Here is a 22,122-nt window from a genome sequence, read left to right on the forward strand (position 1 = left end):
GGGGGCGGGGCGCGCGCGCGCGCCAACGGCGTGAGGTGAGGGGTCGTGAGGGCGGGCGGTGGTTGAAGAAGAAGAAGAAGGAGGTGGCGGCGGCCCATGTGGAGCGGTCCCAGGAGCGGGAGGCTGAGCCGCTCGAGCTGCCCGGCCCGAGGAGCCGGTGGAGGAGGAGGGAAAGGCCCAAATCGAGTCGTCGGGCCCTGCGCGCTGCTAGCGGGGACGCAGGGAACGGGCAGGCCGCGCCATGAAGGGGTGAGTGTGGGGCCCGGCCGGGCGGTGGGTGCGGGGCCTGCATAGGCCGTCTCGCTTGGAGGCTTCTTCACCCCGTGGGAGTGGCTGTCCGTGTTCTTGAGGAGATCGGGGAGGCCTTGGGCTGCGGGCTGCTCCTGAGTGCTGGTCCGGCAGTGAAATGAGCCCTCGTGGTTCTGTGAGTCTGCCCGTCTCCAGCAGGCTGTTTTATTTTATCGTAGCTGACGCCGTCCGCCTGATTGTAGCGTGGGTTGAAGTCTTGAAGTAATAGTTTGTATGGATGGGTGGAAGGAGCGGTGCCGGGAGGCTGTCTTTACACCTCGGTGGCTCCAGAAGACCTTCCGGTGGTCAGGTGTGGCTGATGGGGCACCCTGCCTGCTGCGGCACCCTGCCTGCTGCCACCGCTAGGGAGCGAGATGTGAGCACCGGGCTGGGGGCACTTGGGTTGGCTTCCGGGCCAGGTGACCCGCGTGACCTTGTGCAGGTTGCTTTGAGGCGGTTGTCTCAGCCTCTTAGATTACCCAGTGCTCCTTGGTTCAGGGCCATCTGCATTCCACGGACCTTCCTCCCCCTGCCTCACTTTCTTCTTGGATGTAAAGGTGGTTTTCTGCAGCTGTTTCTCAAAGCAGCAATAAACCAGTCCTCTTGAAACTTGTAATACTCAGCCTTGCGTAACACTATTCCAGTTTCGCAGCTTAAGGCGGGGGTGAATGGAAGCCGAAGCACTTAAGCTTTTGCTAAGAAATGGTAAGGGGTTTAGCTTATTAGCAATTGGGGTGAGGTCATGCAGGAAGGCTGCCTGATAACAGGTACTTAGCCGTTTCCTACAGCTCATAAGCCACTTCCTGCATCGTGAGGGGCTGACGAGTATCTGTAGGAAAGAGGTTCACTGCTGATTGCAATTAAAAATGAACCAATTCATAGCTAATGCTGGGTAGGTGTGTTAAGATCTTGAACAATCTTCTGGAATGCTGTAGGTGAAATGGGGCATTTAGTGAGGACGGAGTGCTAAATGGCTTGGTCTTTGCTCAGTTCTAATCTGAGGACTACTTCCTTCCACCCTCTACTGGCCCAACTGAGTGACTGAGCTGTGGGGTTTGGCAGTGCTGCATGGAGCCCTGCTGGTGGGAGCCTGAGGGTGCTGAGGCAGATTGCAGCCTGAGCTGCCTGCTCTGCTGCCATGCTTTGTCAGAGGCTGGGTCCCAGCTTTGCTTGTGCTGCACAGGAGTTCTACCAGGGAACTTTTCTAACTTCTTTTTATTAAAAAACAGAACAAAAACAATACAACGATCCTTAACTTCTTTTGCTTTCAGAGCACCAGACTTGACTTATATTTCTTTGCCTTGCTTAAAGGTAGCTTTGTCACCAACGTGACTGGAGAATGGATGCCTTCAGGTTTTCTGCTGACATATTTCTGCTTTTCTGGTATTTCTTCATCTCTTTGAAGAGTATCACGTGCCTGTCTTTTTAAAGTACAGTTAGCATCACGCGGCAAGTTCTTGTGCTGGGTAAAATCTTCGTATTGAATCCAGGTGTTCTTTTAAAATTCACAGAGGCAAATGGGATGATAGAATTAAGCCAAAAATCCAGTATAAATGCAATGAGAGATGGAAAGGACTAGATGAACACATCAGAAAGAAAACATTAAATTACACTGGGTTACTCTTCTGGAACAAAAGCAAATTGTTTGTCAAGCTACAAAGATCAGGGTGCTGTTAGAAGGCATGTCCCAAAATAGATCTAAAGCTTCAACTCTGGCATATAGAAAGTAATGTGGTGTTTGAAGGGATTGGATCTGTTTTCAGTATTTAATTCAGAATTGTGGACTAGTTCTTTTGAACAAACTGACTCCATCTGAGTGTCTTTTTTTTTTTTCTGGGAGTATGTTGCATGGTAACATGCAGACCATGAAGCATAGAGAATTTTGGGAGCACTTCAGATGGAAGTCTGGGCTCTCAACACATTGCTTGCAGCCCTCTTTGTTAGCACTCTGAATTCAAAGTAACACGTAATGTGTTAATGGCACTTAGATTAATGTTTCTGTCCTCAAAGTATGCTAGGTTAGGTGACCTCTTTTACAGAGGACCTCTTATTTCAAGGAAAGTGTTTGTGGGTTTTTTTTGTTTGTTTTGTTTTTAATTTGATGGCTTAAATACCAGCTTCTGACTTTGTAATTACTGTTGTCTCTCCTGCTTTTGTGCTGCTTGGCTTTATGTTCAATCTTCCTTCGTCTCCTGAATGATTTTAGTGATTTAGAAACCCATTATGTTTCCCCCCTTTTTTTCCCCCTTAAATGTGATTTGTAAAACTAAGTTAATTCCTTAGTGAACTTAACAAATCTCTGGAGGGCCACTTCTTTTTTTTTTTTTCATTTATTGCATTCATAATTGTTATTGTTAGGTCTGGAATTTGAAAATCTACTTTAGACTATATTTGCTTGAGGGGAAAAATAGCAATGAGAAGGACTCAAGTTGTGTTGTCTGTAGTAAACTGTCTTTGTAGGCAGATGTAGATAATTCCCCCTATTCTTTATTGCTTTCACAGTGCTGATTCACTTGTTGCTCAGCAGCTTTGAATTTTGGTTACAGATTTTCTGATTGTTTTTAAGGAAGGAAAACAGGAAATCTTGCACTGATTCTTGAACACTTGCTGGTGACTGTCTGTGGCATTGAGGCTTTGCAGTATAGGTGTTTTCCTGATTTGTTTCAGTTCAGAAGAAGCCTGTGAGAAATCCAGCTTTTCCCCACTGTCCTTATCTCAGAGTCACATTACCCAGCTGATGTGATATGTGTGCTCCATCACATGCTCTACCCACTGTGCAAGTGAGAGCATTACATAGCATGCACTGTATATGAGCTGTGCTATGAGCAAGGCCCTGCACCTGTGATCCTGTGCAGGTGTGCTGTTTTGTGCTGAGGACCAAAGATCTCCTTGATTTTATCAGGAATTGCTTGTTGGTTGTATTATGTATTATATCTTGGCCACATGATGAAAAATTACTCAGACTAGGGAACCACTACCAGTGTCTTAAAAATCCTTGCATAGTCTTCTTATATATATGTATCAGAAGAGACTGCCTTCAAGCTTCTGTGTTACAGTTCAGTACACCTTATAGTCTCTAGAGGTTCCACTCGCTGCCACAAAGCCTTCAGACCAGCCCCATGCAGAAGGCAGCTGCTGCAATGGAACATCATGGTGCTGGCTTGTGCTACTTTAGCTGGCTCTGTGGAAGTGGCACTGCAGCTGGAGAACACTGAATGTAACAGCAGAGTACCAAATTCAGCATATTGAAATGCAGTGAATAGTTATAGGTACGTTCTCAGACCTCTGACTGCTTCACACAATTGTGAAGCAAATCTTTCAAGGCCCTGTAGCTGTTTGTGCTTCTCACAAGAACAGGGAGTATTTCTCTCTCTACTCCTTCCCAAGTTAGAGTTACAGTGTTTAGGCAGGTCTGTTGATTTGTTTGCCTCTACACAGCATGGTGCTAAGCTTGGTGTATATGGGAGGAAGCTCCAAGCTTATGAGAATTGCTGATTTGTCACATGCACTGGAGGCAGGATTAAAAAAAAAAAAAAGTAATTGAACTTAAAATTTATGTTTGATTTGGGAATTTCTCCTAGAAATATCCAGGTGTGAGTTGTACTTCCTGCATTTAATCTCTTGGTTAGTAAATTTAGACTTTGCTTAGTGTGCTTACAAGTTACTTAATCTCTTCTATATCAGTGCAGCTTACTGTAGGTTCTTTTAATCTAATTTATAACTTCTGCCACTTCAAGTTTAATTCAGTAATCAGCTTAAGACACACCATGAGATAGGAAGGACTGGCAGGAAGGGAAAACAGCAAGGACTGTGGTTGTTTTATGAAAGCATCCTGCAGCCTAATCTTTGCTCTTGTGTGGTGTTTGACTATTCACAGACTTTTTATGGGCTTGCAAGTTTGAAACATGCTAACTTAGGCAGTTCTTCTGTGAAAAATGTAGTGTCTTTAGTTAACCACCACATGCCGTGGATTCTGCTGCTGTCTCCTGAAGACAAGAGAAATTATGCGTCTTCCTTTTCCACTGACACGGCTAATAAGGAGTGATGGTTGAGCCAGATAAATACTTTTATACAAATGGAAATGATTCAGAACTTGAAAAGCCTGCCCATTTGGCAAATAGTAGAATTGTTCAAACCAATAATCTGAGAAGGCACTAGACCCTTTTTTCCCAGAAGAGGAGGGCAGGACAAGAGAAATCGGGTCTCTTTACTTCTTTGAGAACTGATAAAGGGGAAGTGCGTTGGTCCCTTGCATCCCTTTTTCTCTAGGTAGGGCAGGCAATTTCAGGATTACTTTCTGCTCCTTGTTAAAAGAGGGCAAGGGATGAAGTGACCCGTGTGTTCTTCCCGGGAGCCTTAGAAGAGCAGAAGTTTTTCCAGGAAAGAGACTTGAGGTGGGGATGATAAGAGAGAAGTCTGCAAAGAAGACTCACTCATTGTTAGAAGACTCTCATACTTGAAGACCTGAGAACAGAGAAGCGGAGCATTGAAATGGGGTAACTGTGTCTTTGTATCAAAGAAAATGTTATTGAATTCATTAAAGAAGGGAAATGAAATGAAGCTTTATAGAAGATAGAAGCAAACCCACTTTCATAATGCTGTCACTAGGGCACTAAACTAAGGTATTTCAATTTTCCTGGGGGTGGAGTTACTGTGTGAGTGATGAGAATAAGAGCAGCAGATGAGAATGCCATGCAGCACAGTTAGGTGTCGATGTACGAAATGCTTCCTGAGCTCACATGCCCTTCCTCTTCCCATTATTTCACAGACTGTTCATTTCTGGTTCTTAGCAGGCTTGAATCTTGACTCCTGAAAAATCTCATTTCCACCATCTTAACATTGTATTATGTTCTCGAGTGCATGGGGGAGGCCGATGCAGCAACTTATGGCTTAGGGCAATCTTCTCTAGCTGGTGCTTGGAGTTTCTGCCAGTAAAGACTGAGTTACATCGAAGTTTGCAGTTAAAGAATCCTTGTTTGTTTTTAATAAGTAGCCCTTTAGCACAAACTTTCCAGTTGAGCACAACTCATTCTTGAGAATTAGAAAGGAGAGGGGGATATAAAGCCACCTTCTATGCTTTATTAGTTAGTTGCTTGCAGTGATTGTTGCCTAGAAAGTACTGAAGGTAAGCACATAAAATTGATAACACATTTTTGTAATATATAATACATAATTTGAACATCTTATAAATAAACCTGGGATTAAAATGTTAAGTATGGGTGCTTGCTGTATTTTCTTTACTAATCAAATGAACACAAGCATTTGTGAGGAAAGGTGTTTCCATAACACATATAAATAGTTTGTATAAAGCAGGTAAATGCCTGTCTCTTGAAAGTCAGTTCTATACAGAGTGGTTAACTAATTATAAATACAAGAAACGTCTTTCAGCTATTCAGATTTGTGTAAATAAGGCACTTGGTGAACTCAGGATCACTTCTAATTTGAATTTGAAAGTAAACCTCTGCTGTCACTTGAAGATCATTAAGTATTTTATGAATATTAATTAGTGAAGATTCATTATTTCCTAGGATGCAAATAAGGATTATAGTTTTCATATCTAAGAACACTGAGGGTATGGAAGGGGGCTGTAATTTGTAAGCATTCCAGGAGTATTGGTTGTGGAGCCACAAAAAATTTGGAGTTATTTCAAACTGGTGAAGTATTCCTGCTTTGACTGGAATTGTGGTTCAAAATCTGAATGTGCTCGTGAGCTCACCTGGCTAATAAGGAAAAGTGGTTAGACCAGCAGTGGGGAGTTGGGATTTCTGGCAGCTCTTTATCTGCTATATGATCGCAGGCAAGTTGTTTCCTCTTTCACTGTACCTGGGACAGGCAGATGTAACACAATAGGCCTTCATGAAGTGCTTTGAAGAAGCAGCATTGTGAGCTACTAAGTGATGTTACGTACGGCTGTTTTTCTCTTCTAGATCAGCAGTCACTTATTTCTGTTAGTTCAAATTTGTCAGCTGCATGTGGTGATTTTTGTTCTTTGTATTCAGCTACAAAATGACATCTCTTGATTTCTCTCCATAAAGTTGATTTTTTTTGACACTTTTTGAAATGATCTCCCTGTCTTCCTCTTGCACTTGCATAACCAGGCAGCTGAGACTCTTCATGATAGCACTGCTGCTGTATCTTTAGGGTTGTTATTGTTTGGGTGGTCAGTTGGTGTTCTGTACAATAGTTTGATGTAGGTTGAAGAAGAGCAAATGTCTAAATATGACAAAGATACCTTGGCTGGAATGCGCCATGTACTTTCTGTTGTGAAGGAGAGGGGACTGGTATTGTCTGAACTGTTTTGTGGAATTAGATCAGGTGCCAGAGAAACCTCTTTGCATCTAGATCCCTTTGAACCGCACGTCTTGGGTGAAGTCTTCTGTTAATTCTGTTTCTGAAACTACTTAGATTTCTTTGTGCACTTCGCTGTGCTGTTGTACAATCCAGCACACAACTGGGGATAACTTGCAGCAGGATGTCAGGTGTTGTGTATGTGCTCTCAGCAATAAGTCACAGTAAAGGAGGCTGGGGCTCAGAATCATATTAGACTTGCACTTATCCTTGCAAATTCATAGCCAGCAGATCTTCTAAATCAGGAACATTCTAGTCTGCCCACAAGAACTAGACTAGCTTGTGTGCCTAGCAGGACTGCTCATCTATTTAAAAAATAATAATAACATATATTAAAAAAAAAAAAAAAAAAAAAAAAAAAAAAAAAAAAAAACCTGGAGAGGCTCTTTTGGCTTTGGAGCTGAATCTAAGTAAAGCCACACCCTCCAGGTCTACAGCTTTCCTAGCTCTGGTTTGGTTTTATTTTATGGGAGTGGATTATCCTGTCTAGACTCCTTCTTTGACTTGGAAGCCAAAATAGAAGCAATAAAGCAAGCTGGCTGCGTAATGGGGTGACAGACCTTCTCTGAAGTCCTTTCATTTGTTCAGGCAATCTTCTTCCCCTGCTTCTTCTCCTGCCTCTTCCACTGTACCTCAGTGCATTTTGCAAGTTGCAGATACAGTTCAGCTAAATTTAGAGCACCAGATGCTTTAAATAAGCCTGGGCCCAGCTATCGGTTACGAAGAATCTGTTGCAGTCAGGCACATCCCTCTGGGGAGGGACTGATACTGCTTAAAGCTGAATGAGGCTGAGATTCTTCCAGCATTAAGAAATTTGGAATTTCCCCTTTTTCTCACTGTCTGCTTTAAACTAGTGTACAATACTGGCTGTTCCTGTGACTGAATCATTTTTACTCCTGAACTCTTAATTCTGGAAATTAACTTATGAACTTCTTTATAGCAGCCCTGCTTTAGTATGCATCAAAAAGCAAAGTACAGCCTTAACAACAAAAGCAGATGCTGATCTCTCATGTAACCCCTATTACTTCCACCAGTCTGAATTTAAGCCATTATAGGAAAAGTAACTCAACTGTGTTCAAACTGCAGCTCTGTTAGTAGCTGCATGTGAAGGAATGCAGTTGCAACATCATTAATTGAATTGCATTTGTTCATACAGAAGGTGTGCACCTTTTGTTTTTCCTGCAAGTGCTTAAAGGACTTTAGGCTAACACATGTAAGAGCCAGAGTCTTAATGTTGATGTTCTGGGCATACATCCAGTTTCAGTAAGTTCTCCATGGCACTCATTTCCATCAGGATTTCGTGAATCACGCTTCACTCAGCTCTGACGTAGCTGGGCAACATTGCTGTGTGCCTTATGGACCAGAAACCAGTTCACCTCTGAGTGTGGTTTTTCTCAGTAACTGAGTCATATTATGTTGCTGAAATGCAAATGTAGGTTATGTCAGGAAGATGCTTCCAGTAGAGATGAGGAGAAGCTGTTGATGCTGTACAGGGTTTGCATTTAGACTGCTGTAAGCAGTTTTGGTTAGTTGTGTTTAAGGAGAATTAATCTGAAGGAGTTACGAAGAAGAGCTAGTGTGACAGCAGCAGGAATTAAGAGGCAGTGGGTAAGGAGTATAGACTCGCATCACTGGAAGAGCATATGGTTAGAACTTGAATTAATTTGAGTGGAAATCAGAAGAATGCATAACCAAGAGAACAGTGATGGCTTGGGAACAGCCTTGCAGCGGGTGTTGTCTGAGTGGCTCCGGTTAACTGGTGCTCAACCTAGGAAAGGGTAGAGCACTGCATGTAATAAGAGGCCTGATATGATGAGCTGGGAATCTGTAGTCCCTCCTTATGAAAATGAATTACTTAAGTTGGGGTGCCTTGGGATGTTCCATCTCTGAACCAGAAGCATTGATGCCTACAATGAATATAATTGACTGCTACCTCCTGTGTGGGATGCTATTTGGGATGCTAGTAATAACTGTATCTTCCTAAGAACATGATTGGAATAAAATAATCTGTTAAGGGATGACATCTGAGTGCTTCAGGTGTTCTTATATGCTTTGTGATTTAATTTTTTTCTTTGCAGCAGTAAAGATTAGGTATTTCTATTACAGCTGCTACCGAGCTGGAATACACAGCTGGCCCAACTGGGCCTCAGCTGATACAGTAAATTTATATTGCAGTTTTGGCTGAGAAGTAACTAGAAATCCTGTCTACTTGTAACTAGCTATTGCCTTTACTCCAGTGAAATGGAAGGAGTGACTATCTGGTGTACTTTCTTCTAGACTCTTACTCTTTTTGAGGCTGGGTGGTTTTAAGTCCTTAGGTTCAAAGTGCACATTGCTGTATATGTGAGGTTGAGATGAAGTGAATGCCAAATGATCCCCATGCTTCTCTTGTACAGTTATTTCAGAAGCAACTTCATGTGGGATAGGCTGGCACTTCTACTCAAGAAGCAGTTCTGCTTCTGGCGTTTTTTCCCCCCCTCTGTTGACAGAAGATTTTGCATGGTAAACCCAACCAAGGGACTGATGTGGGTTAAAGCTAAACTTTCCTTTTTTGGGGGGGTGAGGGGGAGGCAGGGGGGCGAAGTTTTAATTGAGGTTGGTTTACCGCCTTTGTGCCAGTAGGAGGGTGGAAATGAGTGGCTTAGGGATAACAAGATGCTTCTTCCAGCAGTAATGCTCACTTTCCCTTGTTTCTACTCGAGGCTCCAGTGGCACTTTTGCTGAGCTGTCCTCAGACAAAGTGAACTGCCATGGTGTATGTCTCCCTTTCTGTGGGCTCATTTAGTTTGCCTCAGATGGTTTTGAGCACAATAGATGTGGTGCTGATTTAATCAGCTAGTGCTGTACATAAAGGTAATTTATGGTTTGAATATGTAGTATTTAAACAGACACATTAAGGAAACAAAACCAATATGCTGTAGTGATTCTTAGATTTCTTTCATACTGTCCTCCAGGATATCTTGCTGGCCCTGCTGTAATTCTCACCCTGGGAAGAAACAGCTAGTGGTAGAGCACAGGAGGTGGATAGAAGGAGATGTTGGAGACAGCAATTAATGTTGCAAGTGGTGGTGAGGGGAGCCCAGAGGCTCTGGGAAATTAGTCAACAACACCTTTCAGCTGTGTGCTACTGGAGCAGTTTCTCTGGTCTTGCAGCCTGAGAGGTGGTGTCTTGCTCTGCTTCTCTGTTTTTCCTGTGTGGGACCTTCCTGATGAAGGCCAGTCTTCTGGCCATGTCTCCTCGGCCATGTCAGCTTTATTTATTGGAAATGTTCAATCCACTGTCTTCTAATGTCTTACTTTGCACTTCATCAGAGACTAAAATATTAGAAAGCATGTAGTACCTGATTGTAGTCTGGGGATTTTTGCTGAAGTGTTAAGGAGGAGTTGCTCTAACAAGTCTACCATAAGCTCATCATAAAGGTTCGGGTTAGTGTTACTGATCTACTGAGGCTTGAACCTACTTCTTAAAAATAGAAAGATATCACCAAGGTTAGTATAAAATAATTTTGGACAAGAGGTCTAAGCTTTTGGGAGACTAAATGTAAGATTTTTCTCCTTTCTTATTGACATTCTGCTTTGCAGCTCATCTGATCTCACTGGGCGGATGAGACCTGCTCCCTTTGGTTTCCACTTGGTGCAGAAGTCTTCTCTTGCAGTGCTGCTGAGATGCTTTACTCAAGCAGGATGCTGGACATAAATTTATCTGGGAGGGAACCTCATGCACTGTGGTCTTATTCTTGCCCCTTGTGAGACAAAGTAGTGGTGCTGCTGGCTGGGATAGGGGAACAACTTGTTGCCATTTGTGTGCCTGAAGAAGGCCAGCTGTGCTAGCTTGAACAGCTGCATTAAGCTGGTTGTAGAACAAGCATTACAGTTACCTCACTGTCTAATAACTATCATTTAACAGTATGCTTGTTTACAGTGCAGTATTCCTGTGGTGTGTACAGATCCTCTGTTGCTAGCTCAGTGCTTTATGTTAGAATATAATTCTCAGAGCCTGTGGTATGTGAAGAAAATAATTTCGAGAGCAAGATTATCTTCAGATGGATTTAGACAGGCTAGACCGTTGGGCTGAGGTGAATGGGATGAGATTCAACAAGGCCAAGTGTCAGGTCCTGCACTTTGGGCACAACAACCCCATGCAGCGCTGCAGGCTTGGGGCTGAGTGGCTGGATGAGTGTGAAGAAGAGAAGGACCTGGGGGTGTTGGTTGATGCTCGGCTGAACATGAGCCCACAGTTGTGCCCAGGTGGCCAAAGGGCCAACGGCATCCTGGCCTGCATTAGAAATGGTGTGGCCAGCAGGAGCAGGGAGGTGATCAGCCCCCTGTACTCAGCAATGGTGAGGCTGGACCTCCAGTACTGTGTTCAGTTTTGGGCTCCTCACTACAGGAAAGATGTTGAGGTCCTGGAGTGTGTCCAGAAAAGGGCAGTGAAACTGGTGAGGGGTCTGGAGCACAAGTCTTATGAGGAGCAGCTGAGGGAGCTGGGATTGTTCAGTCTGGAGAAGAGGAGGCTCAGGGGAGACCTTATTGCACTCTACAACTTCCTGAAGGGAGGTTGTTGGGGAAGAGGGATTTGGCCTCTTCTCCCAGGCAACAAGCAGGACACGAGGTAATGGCCACAAGTTGTACCAGAGGAGGTTTAGGTTAGACAGAAGGAAGAACTTTTTCTTTCAGAGAGTGGTCAGGCACTGCAATGGCTGCCCAGAGAGGTGGTGGAGTTGCCGTCCCTGGCATGCTCAAGAGGCATCTAGACTACGTGCTGCATGATATGGGTTAGTGCTAGTGGTGGCAATGGTGATGAGGAGATGGTTGGACTCGATGATCTTGTAGGTCATTTCCAACCTTATGATTCTATGATTCTACAGGTGGAAAAGATGGTGAAATTAAGGGCTGGAGGCAGTAGGAGTTGTGGAAAAGGGACAGTGCAGGCTGTTTCAGCAGAGCGTATTGATTTATAGCTAGAAACTTCGACAGTGTCTAATTGGTGCTACTTCCAGTATGCCTGCATAGGCTAAAATAGATAAAAATATGGAGAGAGTGGTCTCCTGTCATTCTTGATCACTGTTGGAGAATGTACTGTCTAGCTGTGATAAGAGATCTGAAGATTGCCATCCAGTTGGGCAGAACATGAGGCAAGCTGTAGTTGAGAAGGAAAAAGATTCAGCTTTTCAGTGTGGCATGGAGTACACAGAAAGCTGCTTGGAACAACCTGCAAGCACTGGTACTGGAGTGAGATGCTCAACACCAGGGTGCTTTTTAATCCATTTGGCAAATACGTGGTGAAAGATTAGGCTGTGGTGAAAGATAAGGCTCTGGTGTCAGCAAAGTTCACAATCTAAATACCATCCAGTTGTTTCGTCCATTCGTAGTTAAGGTATTTAATTGGAACGTATTAATCTAATGGAATTACACAATCATCAACAATTTGTTAATTAAGGCCAGTTGTCTCTCTAAAAGATAGGGCAAGCTTACAAATGGTTTAACTTCTGCATGCTCAGTAGGTGGCTATGACTGTGTCATATCGGAGAGTAGGCAGTCACGATCCTTGACATGTGAGGCTGCAATAGCTTTGCAGAACTGAAGGCTGTAAAAGAAAGGTGGGTATGAGGGCAAGTTATGCTTTATGAAGTAGCATTACTCCATTCCTGTAGTATTTCTGACCATTATGCAAGCTGTAGTATAATGGCTAGAAAACACTGCATATCTATTACCATCATTGATAATGGCACTAAAAATCATGTGATGTGGAGTACTAATTGTTTAAGGTTTGGGTTTTGTTGTTGTTTGTTTTCCCTCCAAAGGAAATTAGAGATGGAAAGCCACTACCACACATCACTAGAAATAATTTTGAAGTGTGGCATACAAAAGTCTTATAAAACTGCCTTTTCAAAATCATGCTTGGAAAATAATAATAATAATGCTGTGAATGGTGTCTGTAACAATGGTGTCTGTAACAACCTGATTGCCCTGTATGTGTTTGGTAGGACAGGACTGCAGATAAACCTGCAACTGCATACATTTCTAACATAGTGTGTATTGGCTTTGTTCCTGCCTATGTCTTCTGATGTCCAGATGACCAAGGAAGATTTTGATGGATTTGTTCTTTATTTTTCATTCTTGTAGTCCTTGAGATAGTGCTTTTGACAGAAAACTAGTTTTAGAAAAGGAAAAAGCTTGGGTTATTTCTTCTGAGCATAGTTTGGTGCAGTATGAGGGTTTCAAGGTTATTGTTCTGCTCTCAGTCAGCAGGAAGGATGACTTTAGTGATGATCATATTGATGCACATATCACCTTGGCAGTGGCACTGTTGCATATTAATAGGCTTAATATGAGTTTTCTACTGCACACAGTATTATTGTGTTATAGATGTATGGTGGCATTTCACTCATCTCTAAGTATAAACTTTATTCATTTCTTAATTCTGCCACCTATCAATACAAACTCTTCATTTTCTTGGTCTCTCCTAGCCTTCTGTCCTTCATGTTCAAGTTTTGTTTTTTTTTTTAAGCTTCTACAGAGGTTAGTATTCTCCTGGATGTTTTTCTGGTAATCACTCCATAAAGCAGCACATCTTATAAATATGTCAGTGTAAAGTGTAGCCTCAAACTTTGACAGTATAGCACTGATGTATATTGTATTTTTGTAGTTAAAGCAGCCACTTGATGGAAGCTAATTTTGTGGGTTAACACTGCGATTCAAATACGTATTAGACCGATCATTAGATGGAACAGTTCTCTAGATATAAAGCAACTGATCTTTGGCATCCATAGAAATTTTAGAGTGTGTCAATGTTAAGCATATTTTGATTTGTTCCAGTAGCCGGATCGAGCTGGGAGATGTGACACCCCACAACATTAAGCAGCTGAAGCGGCTAAACCAAGTCATCTTTCCTGTCAGCTACAACGACAAGTTCTACAAGGACGTACTGGAGGTTGGCGAACTAGCCAAATTAGGTACAGATGTTCTTGCCAGCAACTGTGGGCTGTGGTGTGCCGTCCTTAATGCTTTTCAGTAGCAGATTCTGCTATTTGGTCACTTAACATAATGACAAATAACTGCTGGAATCTTAAAAAGCTGCTGTCCCAGCCTCAAAGGGTTTATGTTATAAATAGCTTGCATTTTACTGTAAAGAGGTGTGTTTTCTGTTACAGCAGAAGACTTCATAGATGTGCACTGCCAACTTACCTCCTGAAACCATTTGCTTATTACAGTTAAGAATAAGTAATAAACACTGTGTTAGAGTACCCTGGTAATTTGCCTTGATGTTAGTCATAATGTATGACTTTATCTGGGTCAGGGAGTTAACAGCTGGGAAGGCGTATACAGGGTTTAAACAAAGGAGTTGCATGAATAGTTTGAGATCTGTGACTGATAATGCTTTGTTTCTCTCCCTGACAGCCTACTTCAATGATATTGCGGTGGGAGCAGTGTGTTGTAGGGTGGATCACTCCCAGAACCAGAAGAGGCTGTATATCATGACACTTGGATGCCTGGCACCCTACCGACGGCTAGGAATAGGTGAGGGGGCTCTTTTGTGTCTTGTCATCAAACAAACAAGGCTGTCTGGGCAGCCTTTTAAATTGCCTCGTAGAGTTTTTTGCTGCTTTAGCCAAGATATCTCAAGATGTACTTTAAGAGCAGTAATTGCTTTGGGAAAATAATGACTTATAACATGTTCTTGCTTTCCTGTCTTTTGGTGGTTGTTTTTGTTTTGGTTTGGTTGTTTGTTTTTGTGGTTTTTTTTTTTTTTGGTTTTTTTTTGGTTTTTTTTTTTTTTTTAGAACTTTATTGTTCAGGATTTCAAATTCTTTTAATCATGCTGTTTTAGTTCTGTGATGTCAACTTCTATAAGTAGGAAATTGAAGCAGAGAGATATTCTAAAATAGTTTGTTTAAAATATAGAGCCTGTATGCATTTTACATGGGATAGTTCACTTGGAAGGGAGCTACCTGCATGCTTTCTTCCAGGCTAACTGGAAGTTAAAGCATGTTGATGAGGGCATTGTCCAAATGTCTCTTAATGCTGACAGGCATGGCCGATGAGCCGCCTCTCTAGGAAGCCTGCTCCTAAGGTTTTAACACCCTCAAGGTAAATAAATGTTTCCTAATATACAGCCTAAACACACCACCCCCACTACCCTGTGCAGTCTTGTGCATATCTTGTCCTGCCATCAGTTCCCAGGAGCATGACCTGGCACCTTATTCTCTTTCCCTTCCTCAGGGAGCTGCACAGATTGAGGTTATCTCTCTGCCTCTTCTTTTTTTTTTTTTTTTCCAAGGTTTTACTTTCAAGAGCCTTAATATCCTTTTTATATTGTGGAGCCCTGAAATGCATCTGTCCTTTATTGTGTTACTTCTTCATTCTTTTAAATTATATCTTTTGTTTCTAGTTACTGCTGCTCAGAGATAGTACCCCTTTAATGTCTGTACAGCAGTAAGTTGTTTTCTCTGTTGCAGATCTGTGGGCCAAGTTAATCAAAAGCTCGTGGTATTTGCTATTTGCTTTGGAAAGATAACTTAAAATATTTTTAATAGGCTTTTGTCATTTAAAAAAAAAGTGGTCAATATTCTCACTAGTCTATGCCTTGCTTTGACCATATTTGAACTACATTATAGTTCTAGAATGTAGTATTTAGAGAAGGTGACTTATAAATATGCTTCTGAGCAATTGTTTTTCTCCAAAGAAACAATGAAATTCAGCAGAGTTTTGTGTACAGAAGGATGGTGGAGTACTCATACGCTGTATTTTATTGCCTGCTCTAGTAGCTTTTCTCCAAGTGCAGCAGTAGGGGAAAAATTATAGGCTATTGGAGGTCCTTCCATGAGAGATTTCACAAACAAAACTGTTTTAAGCATCTTTTCTTAATAATTAAAAGGGTATCTTGTTCACAGTGAAAATTTTTGCAGCACATACTTCTTACAACTCTACAACTTTTTTTTTTTTTGTAATTCATATTTGCTGCCTGAACTTCAATTCTTACAGATGACGTCTTTCGTATTAAATTCTGTTTTCTGTTTTAGAACTTCATGGCAATGTCATCAGCACGAGATCTGTCATTTTATCCTACTTACGGTTAAGTGTTCCAGAAAGCAGTTGGTGATCTAAATACAGACATGATTGTGCATTTCTGATTTTAAGTCTTTCTTTAACTTTCGGCAGGAACTAAAATGCTGAATCATGTCTTAAACATCTGTGAGAAAGATGGCACTTTCGACAACATCTATCTGTAAGTAAGAGTTGCACCCATACTTCTATGGAGAATGAGAGATGTACATGGGATCAAATGGAGGGAAATCCAAAAGTGTTTTATAATCTCTTTGTAGGGTTATGAGACAACTTTCCTCATGAATATTTAACAAAAACAGCAGAAGGGAGGATGTGCTGTACTCTGGGTTTGTTGTATGATGCAGAGAAAACCAAAAGCTTGCTTGCTTTACTAAGGCTTGCTTTATTTTGAAATTGTTTTAGTTAAAGTGATCATCTGTAGCAGTGTTGCACTGCGTGATTTGAAGAAATAAGTTGATTTTTTTTTTTAATACTATCCAGCATTGTCCTGTAGTAGAAAATTCTGCATACAGTCTTAAGTTATTTGCTGTTGTCTCTTACACCACTAACATATGGATTAGAACGTCAACCCAGGGGTGCTTAACAGGCACTCTGTATTTGCATTCAGTAGCAAGGCCTGACTGCTTACTCTAGTTCTTGCAGTGTGCCAGGTCACCTGTTTGTGCAGCAGCACAGTAAACTAGGTCAGTTATCTGACACAGCTGGGGAGAACTTCTTAGTGTTTTGCTTCTGGGGTTGGTTGGTTTGTGTCTGTTTCCAAAATATCAGCCACATCTCTGTAAGCGCTTGGTGTGATATCGACATGGGAACAAGCTGGGGTAGAGGACAGGGCTACTTGAAAGGGCTGCCTTAATAGTTCCCTGTAGAACAGTTTTGGCCAAAATCACTTCAGAGCCAGCTCTCTCCTTGGCCACAACTTCCTGGCTATACTGGCACATTCACAGGGCGCTGTGAGGATAGTCCTACAATGTCTGTGGCTTGGATGCACTTAAGATGTGTTTCCACGGTAGCCTGAACTCTTGCCAGGACTTTTAAAGATGTGCAGTGAAGAGTGTTTTGGACACTGATATCACTGGAAAAATGCATAACTTTCTCCTCAAACTGAGACCTTCTCTGCCAAGAAGGTGTAAATTCTTCCAAAATCCACTACTGTTGTATCTTTTTGCTTGCTCTGTGAGAGGAGTAGGTATTTTAAAGAGGAGTTTGGTCAGAGCTGCTTTTGGTTTGTATTCCTGCTATCCTCTCTTAGAGGAGATAGTAATGAATTCTCTCAGATGCCTTCTAACAGGTACAAACTTCCTTCTTTGTTTTGTTTTATGTTTTTTTGCATATAACTGTGTGCACAGTGATAGAACTGTTTGCTGGTTTTAGTGCAATAAAACAAAACCTTTGTAATCCTTCTTGTAGCTTATCAGAGTAGTATTTTGGAATGACAGCAAATAGGTTTCACAGTCAGGCACAACAGAATTTTTCTGTTGACCATTGGTTTTGTTGCTCTGTTATTTTGTGTAGCTACAAACTGAACGTGCAGCTTTGGCCCCTAGTTTGATGTCATTGTTTAAACTTGTTATTTTGAAGCTTTATTTTAGGTATTTGGTGTTTATTGGGCTTAAACTAATATTTTTTTGTTTTGCTCTGCTTTAGCTTCTGGAGTTGCTTTGTGTCTATGGTTGTGCAGCCTGGTGTTTGACAAAGTGATTCATGAGCTTGTGCAGTGTCCGCTGGATTTTGGGAGTGCTTAGTGAATGTCTTTTGCTGAGCCAGACTGGTTTTTTTGTAGTGTAACTTTTGGGAATAAATGCACTGGCTGCTTAGAATGAAGAACTAAGGGCTGTTTTGGAGGCCTTCAAATTGTGGGAATACACTGGAGCAAGATCTGTAAAACTCAGGGTTAAAAGGGAAAGGACTTTTGTAAGTCTCAAGGGCTGCTTTGTGCTGCCATAGCTTTCTGTGAGGAGTGTGGTTAGCAAGGAGTAAAGAGTTAAAATCTTATTCAGTGTCATCATCAGTTTTGTGTTAGAGCTGTCTGAGTGATGAATCCTACACGTTGCTTTGGGTCATATAAGAAGTGTTTCCAAAGGAAGTTTAAAAATAGTTACATTTTCACTTTAGAGCCTTTACTGCTGTATGACTTTGTTATATATATTTCCATAAACTATCCATCACTTCCAAATAAAGAAAATTTGAAATTACTGAGCTATCAGTATTTAAGTCTCAGCTATTTGTGTTCCTCAGAATAGCTTTCCTGAAGGGAAGTATTTGCCATTTCTCATGATATTTGCCACAGATCATCCAGGAACCACGTTAGGATAACCTGTGGGAAGACCAAAACTGCAAGTCTTAGAACTACAGTCATCCCTCTCTAGATAGATAATTCATTTCTTTCTTCCTTCATCCTTTTATTCTTTATCCTTTGTTCACAGCACGAATGCACAACTTTATACTGTGGAGAGTTCTGATACCTGTCTCTCTGTCCTCCTTTCTGTCCTAGGCACGTCCAGATCAGCAATGAGTCAGCAATTGACTTCTACAGGAAGTTTGGCTTTGAGATCATTGAGACGAAGAAAAACTACTACAAGAGGATAGAACCCGCAGATGCTCATGTGCTGCAGAAAAACCTCAAAGCCCCTTGTCTTGGCCAGAACGCAGATGTGCAAAAGACCGACAACTGAACAAAACCCCAATGAACACTTTCTTGCACTTGCTTGTCGCCAAATAAGGAAAGAGAGGCCTATTGATAATTTTTTTTTTAATTACACACCTTCATTGTCATCCTCTTATTTTTAATTTTTTTTTTTATCTTGACCTCTCTCCAACAAAATGTAATGCTTCTTCCAAGGATTGTCAGATCATGTTTGGGGTTGTTTTTTTTTTTTTTTAAGGTGTTTTTTTTGTTGTTGTTCTGATTGAGGTGGGAAGAGGTGTGCAAATCTCTTTAGTTTGAGGTGTGAAGGGCTTGAGCAGGGTATCCTGATGACAGGTTTCCTTCAGAGAATTCTTTCGATAAGCAGAATGTAAATCTGAGGGGGAGAAAAGGAAAAGCAATATCTTGTCCTTTTGACTTCTGTATTATTTTTATAACCAACAGGGTACTTTACTCCCCCAGCCTTTGAGTGTTATTTCAGTACTTCCCACTCTTCTTCCTAGTTCCCCCCACCTCAAGAAAGTACGTAGTTCTTCCCAATATTTTTGAGTATGGCTTTTTCCTCCATCATTTGCTGAGAAGGGCAGGCTACTTTACCATACTTTTTCACTCTGCCTAGGCTGATATTTTTGAATGTTGTGGGTTTTTTTTTTTTGTTTTTTTGTTTTTTTTTTTTTTTTGTTTTGTTTTTTTTTTTAAATCTCACCCAAGCTGGTGCTACATTTCTTAACTGACTGAGAGGAGGGTTTAGAGTGGACTTTGGTTTTCCTTATCTCCATTTATCACATTCTCAGCAGATGACTGACAGAGTAAGAGCTAGAGCTAACGTTGGCAGGAGTAAACCTATAAAAAAAAAAAAAAAATCCTGAGGCAAGATCCTTGCTTTAAAATTGGGTGAAGTGCTGTAGGGCTCATTGAGAGTTTTATCTGTACTGTTGGAATGGGAAGAGTGACTGTAACCACTTCACCCATATTGATCATGTAAGGCAAACACCTGTCTCCAGATAAACTTGCTACAGATGCTAAACTTGTGGTGACAAATCTGAAATGAGTCAAGGGTTGAAGAAACTGGGCAGCAAGGCTGAGAAGGCAAACAAGAATCTGACCCCCATCACACTGCTTTGCAGGAGTCTCCTGGATTTTTTGGGGATTGGCTTGGCTTGCTGTGTTTATGTGCTTCTTCAGAAGAAGGTGGTTTAAAAACAGTATGGTTTGCTCTTTTGAAGATTCTTTTCCTTCTACCCTTCAGCCATAATAATGCAGTTCTCCTCTCTTCAAGTGGTGTTTGTGGAGCACTGGAGAGAGCAGTGTGTACTAGACCAATTTGTGGGTTTGGAAAATAGGCTGAATGGCTTCTTCCTGGTGCTGTAACCTCAGAAAAGCTACAGCAAACTCTAAGCTCTGCTTTGCATCCTATAATGCTTTCTTTGCATGAATCAGTGCTCCTTTCAATGCACTGTTGCCAGCAATTCTGTGTATGCCAATACAGATACCAGCTTAAGCTTGGACTGTTCTCCAAGCATCTGGGGAAGTGCACTGAGCTGAGACAACACCACCCTGCCCTGTTTCCCAAGTAGATATTGAACTGCCTTCTTTTCCTGTTTGTTTTCTTTTAAAGTTTGAACCTGCATCTTGAATTCATCTGCTTTGAAAGCCTGCCAACCTCTAGTGCGCATTGCAGCGTACATCTTGTTAGCAGGTGCTGTCCAGTCATTTGAAGGTGAGTTGGGAACCAAGGATTTCAAGATGGGAGTTGTGAAGAGGCAAGGGATGGTACCCCTCATTGCACACTATATGGTCCTTTATTGCCTGGAGGGGTGACTATACAAGCTGCTCCAGAATTGCTACTACTTTCCCAGAGGTGTGTAGTGTTATTGGAATGCTTCTTGACAGACCTGTGCTGGAAAATAGCTATTCTGTTTGCTAGGTTTGCACTAATTGAGTCTTGGTGGTGGGCAGGTCACTAACAACAAAAGCCCCTCTGCATGGCCTGAGCACCTGTGTTTGCAACACTTGGTAGCAGACTCTGGCTAGGAAGCAAAAGTTTCTTTGTCCAGAAGCAACCTAGTTTTGACAAAAGCTTATTTTTAGTACTGCCAGGACCTGCTTGCACTGGTTATGTTGGCAGTTCTATATCTGTCTTGAGGGGGGAAATGTATTGAAGCACAATTAGCTTGTCATATGCCAACATAGTTTCCCTGGCCATCTGTAGACCAAACCAAGAGAAGTATGTGGTGGGAGAGAGATAGTATTGTACTTGAGGATGTTCATGCAGCACAGCTGTAACTTAGACCATAGCTGCCTCTGGTGCCAAGCGAAGTGCTCTTCATTCTTCTAGAACTAAATGGTAAGTGTTTGGGTTGGGTAGATGGGTGTGGGGATATGAATTCTTAGGATTTGCTGTTGTCGTAGGCTTCCACAAATCAGTGTGTTTTGCAGACAGTTTTCCTTCAGGTTTAAAAGTACAAGTCTGATGTCTGAACTTACTTGGAGTAACCTTTGTTTCTGTCTCTCTTTGCTTTGGGCTGCCATCATTCTATGAATGTATCCCTGAAAACAATTCTTAGAGCTCCTGTTTCGCAGCAAACCTGCCTCATTGTAACTTCTGATTAAATGTGTTATAAGAAGTGGAAGTGAGAGTGACCACACACGTAAGACTCCTTTTCCAATCCTGGAAAACGGTTGTTGAATCCAAGGTTTAATCTCGGTCTCTTAGAAAGCTGTGTTCCCTGTACATGGATGAAGGAGAGTGCAGGTCAGTAGTTCTGAATAGCAAACAGTTGTATTGGTATATTGGCCGAGTTGGACAAGAGAATGCTGCATCTTAGTACTGTTATCCAGAGTCACTGAAACTCTGAAGTATGAGCTTACTGCAGAGAACTTCAGTTACTTCATATTTTGCTGCAGCAGGACCTCTTTCTAGCTTGAAAATAACTGTTTATGAACAAGTAAACTTTTTTTGAAGTTGGGTGGGAGTTTCATTGGAGAAAAGAAAAAAAACACGCCAGCACTTCTGTTCTGGATGAGGATCTAGTGAGAAAAAGGTATATGCAACTAGCAGCTTTAGAGAGTTAACTGTGTATTTACATATTATTCCTGAATCTCTGCAATTGGTTTTGTTGTACGTGGACTGAAGCATGATATCTACAGAGATACTCCTGCTGGAGGACACCATGGTACAGGGGGAAAAAGATTCATCCAGGAGAGATATCCCTCTTTTTTGGGAGGGGGAAGGGAGAGAATTTATTTTGTGTATACAGAAACTGGCTGAGTTTACATGATGCAGCTAATGGTTGAAGTTGCCAACTAAATATGACATACTGTTACAATTGAAACAAACTTCTGTGATATTTTGTTAATTCTTGATGGTGCCCTGTGATGTCTAGTACAAATTTGATCTCCTAAACATCCACTGTTACATTCTCCCCCATGTTGTAATCCAGGGTCAGCTGCTATGCATAAAGTCTGTGTTTCTGTAAAGTGTTTGCTGACTTGGATGTTTCTTTTGAATCTGCAACTGCTTTCTGATTAATCTGGTTAAGACCACCCCTGGTCTCTTGAGTTTAAATCTAGTTAAAGGTATGCTGTTTGCAGTTTGCAATTGCATTCTCAACGTTACAAATTAAGTTGCAGGGGAAGCAAATTCTTTACCAATGAGTTGGTCCGTTATTATCTATATCATTGCCCTTGTACATCAGAAGCATGTTTTTGTTTTTCTCAGACTCTTTAGAAATACTGTTCAGAATAAACGTGCACTATTTGAGTTATGTCAA

The 22,122-nt window shown here is 41.7% G+C and overlaps 1 protein-coding gene across 2 annotated transcripts; it reads left to right on the forward strand.

The window, feature by feature from the left end:
* The first annotated feature begins 12 nt into the window (after window positions 1–12).
* NAA50 (N-alpha-acetyltransferase 50, NatE catalytic subunit) lies at window positions 13–22,122 on the forward strand. 2 transcript variants are annotated; one of them, XM_052704355.1, is made up of 5 exons: window positions 13–249; window positions 13,459–13,592; window positions 14,038–14,157; window positions 15,799–15,865; window positions 18,197–22,122. In XM_052704355.1, the coding sequence occupies exons 1-5, from the start codon at window positions 242–244 to the stop codon at window positions 18,375–18,377; spliced, it is 510 nt and encodes a 169-aa protein (XP_052560315.1). In that variant the 5' UTR covers window positions 13–241; the 3' UTR covers window positions 18,378–22,122. The 2 variants fall into 2 exon arrangements, with proteins under 2 accessions (XP_052560315.1, XP_052560306.1); XM_052704346.1 differs by having other exon boundaries at window positions 14–249; window positions 13,456–13,592.

This window comes from Tympanuchus pallidicinctus, unplaced genomic scaffold, assembly GCF_026119805.1.
Source record: "Tympanuchus pallidicinctus isolate F22 unplaced genomic scaffold, pur_lepc_1.0 scaffold10, whole genome shotgun sequence".
Classification (NCBI taxonomy): domain Eukaryota; kingdom Metazoa; phylum Chordata; class Aves; order Galliformes; family Phasianidae; genus Tympanuchus; species Tympanuchus pallidicinctus.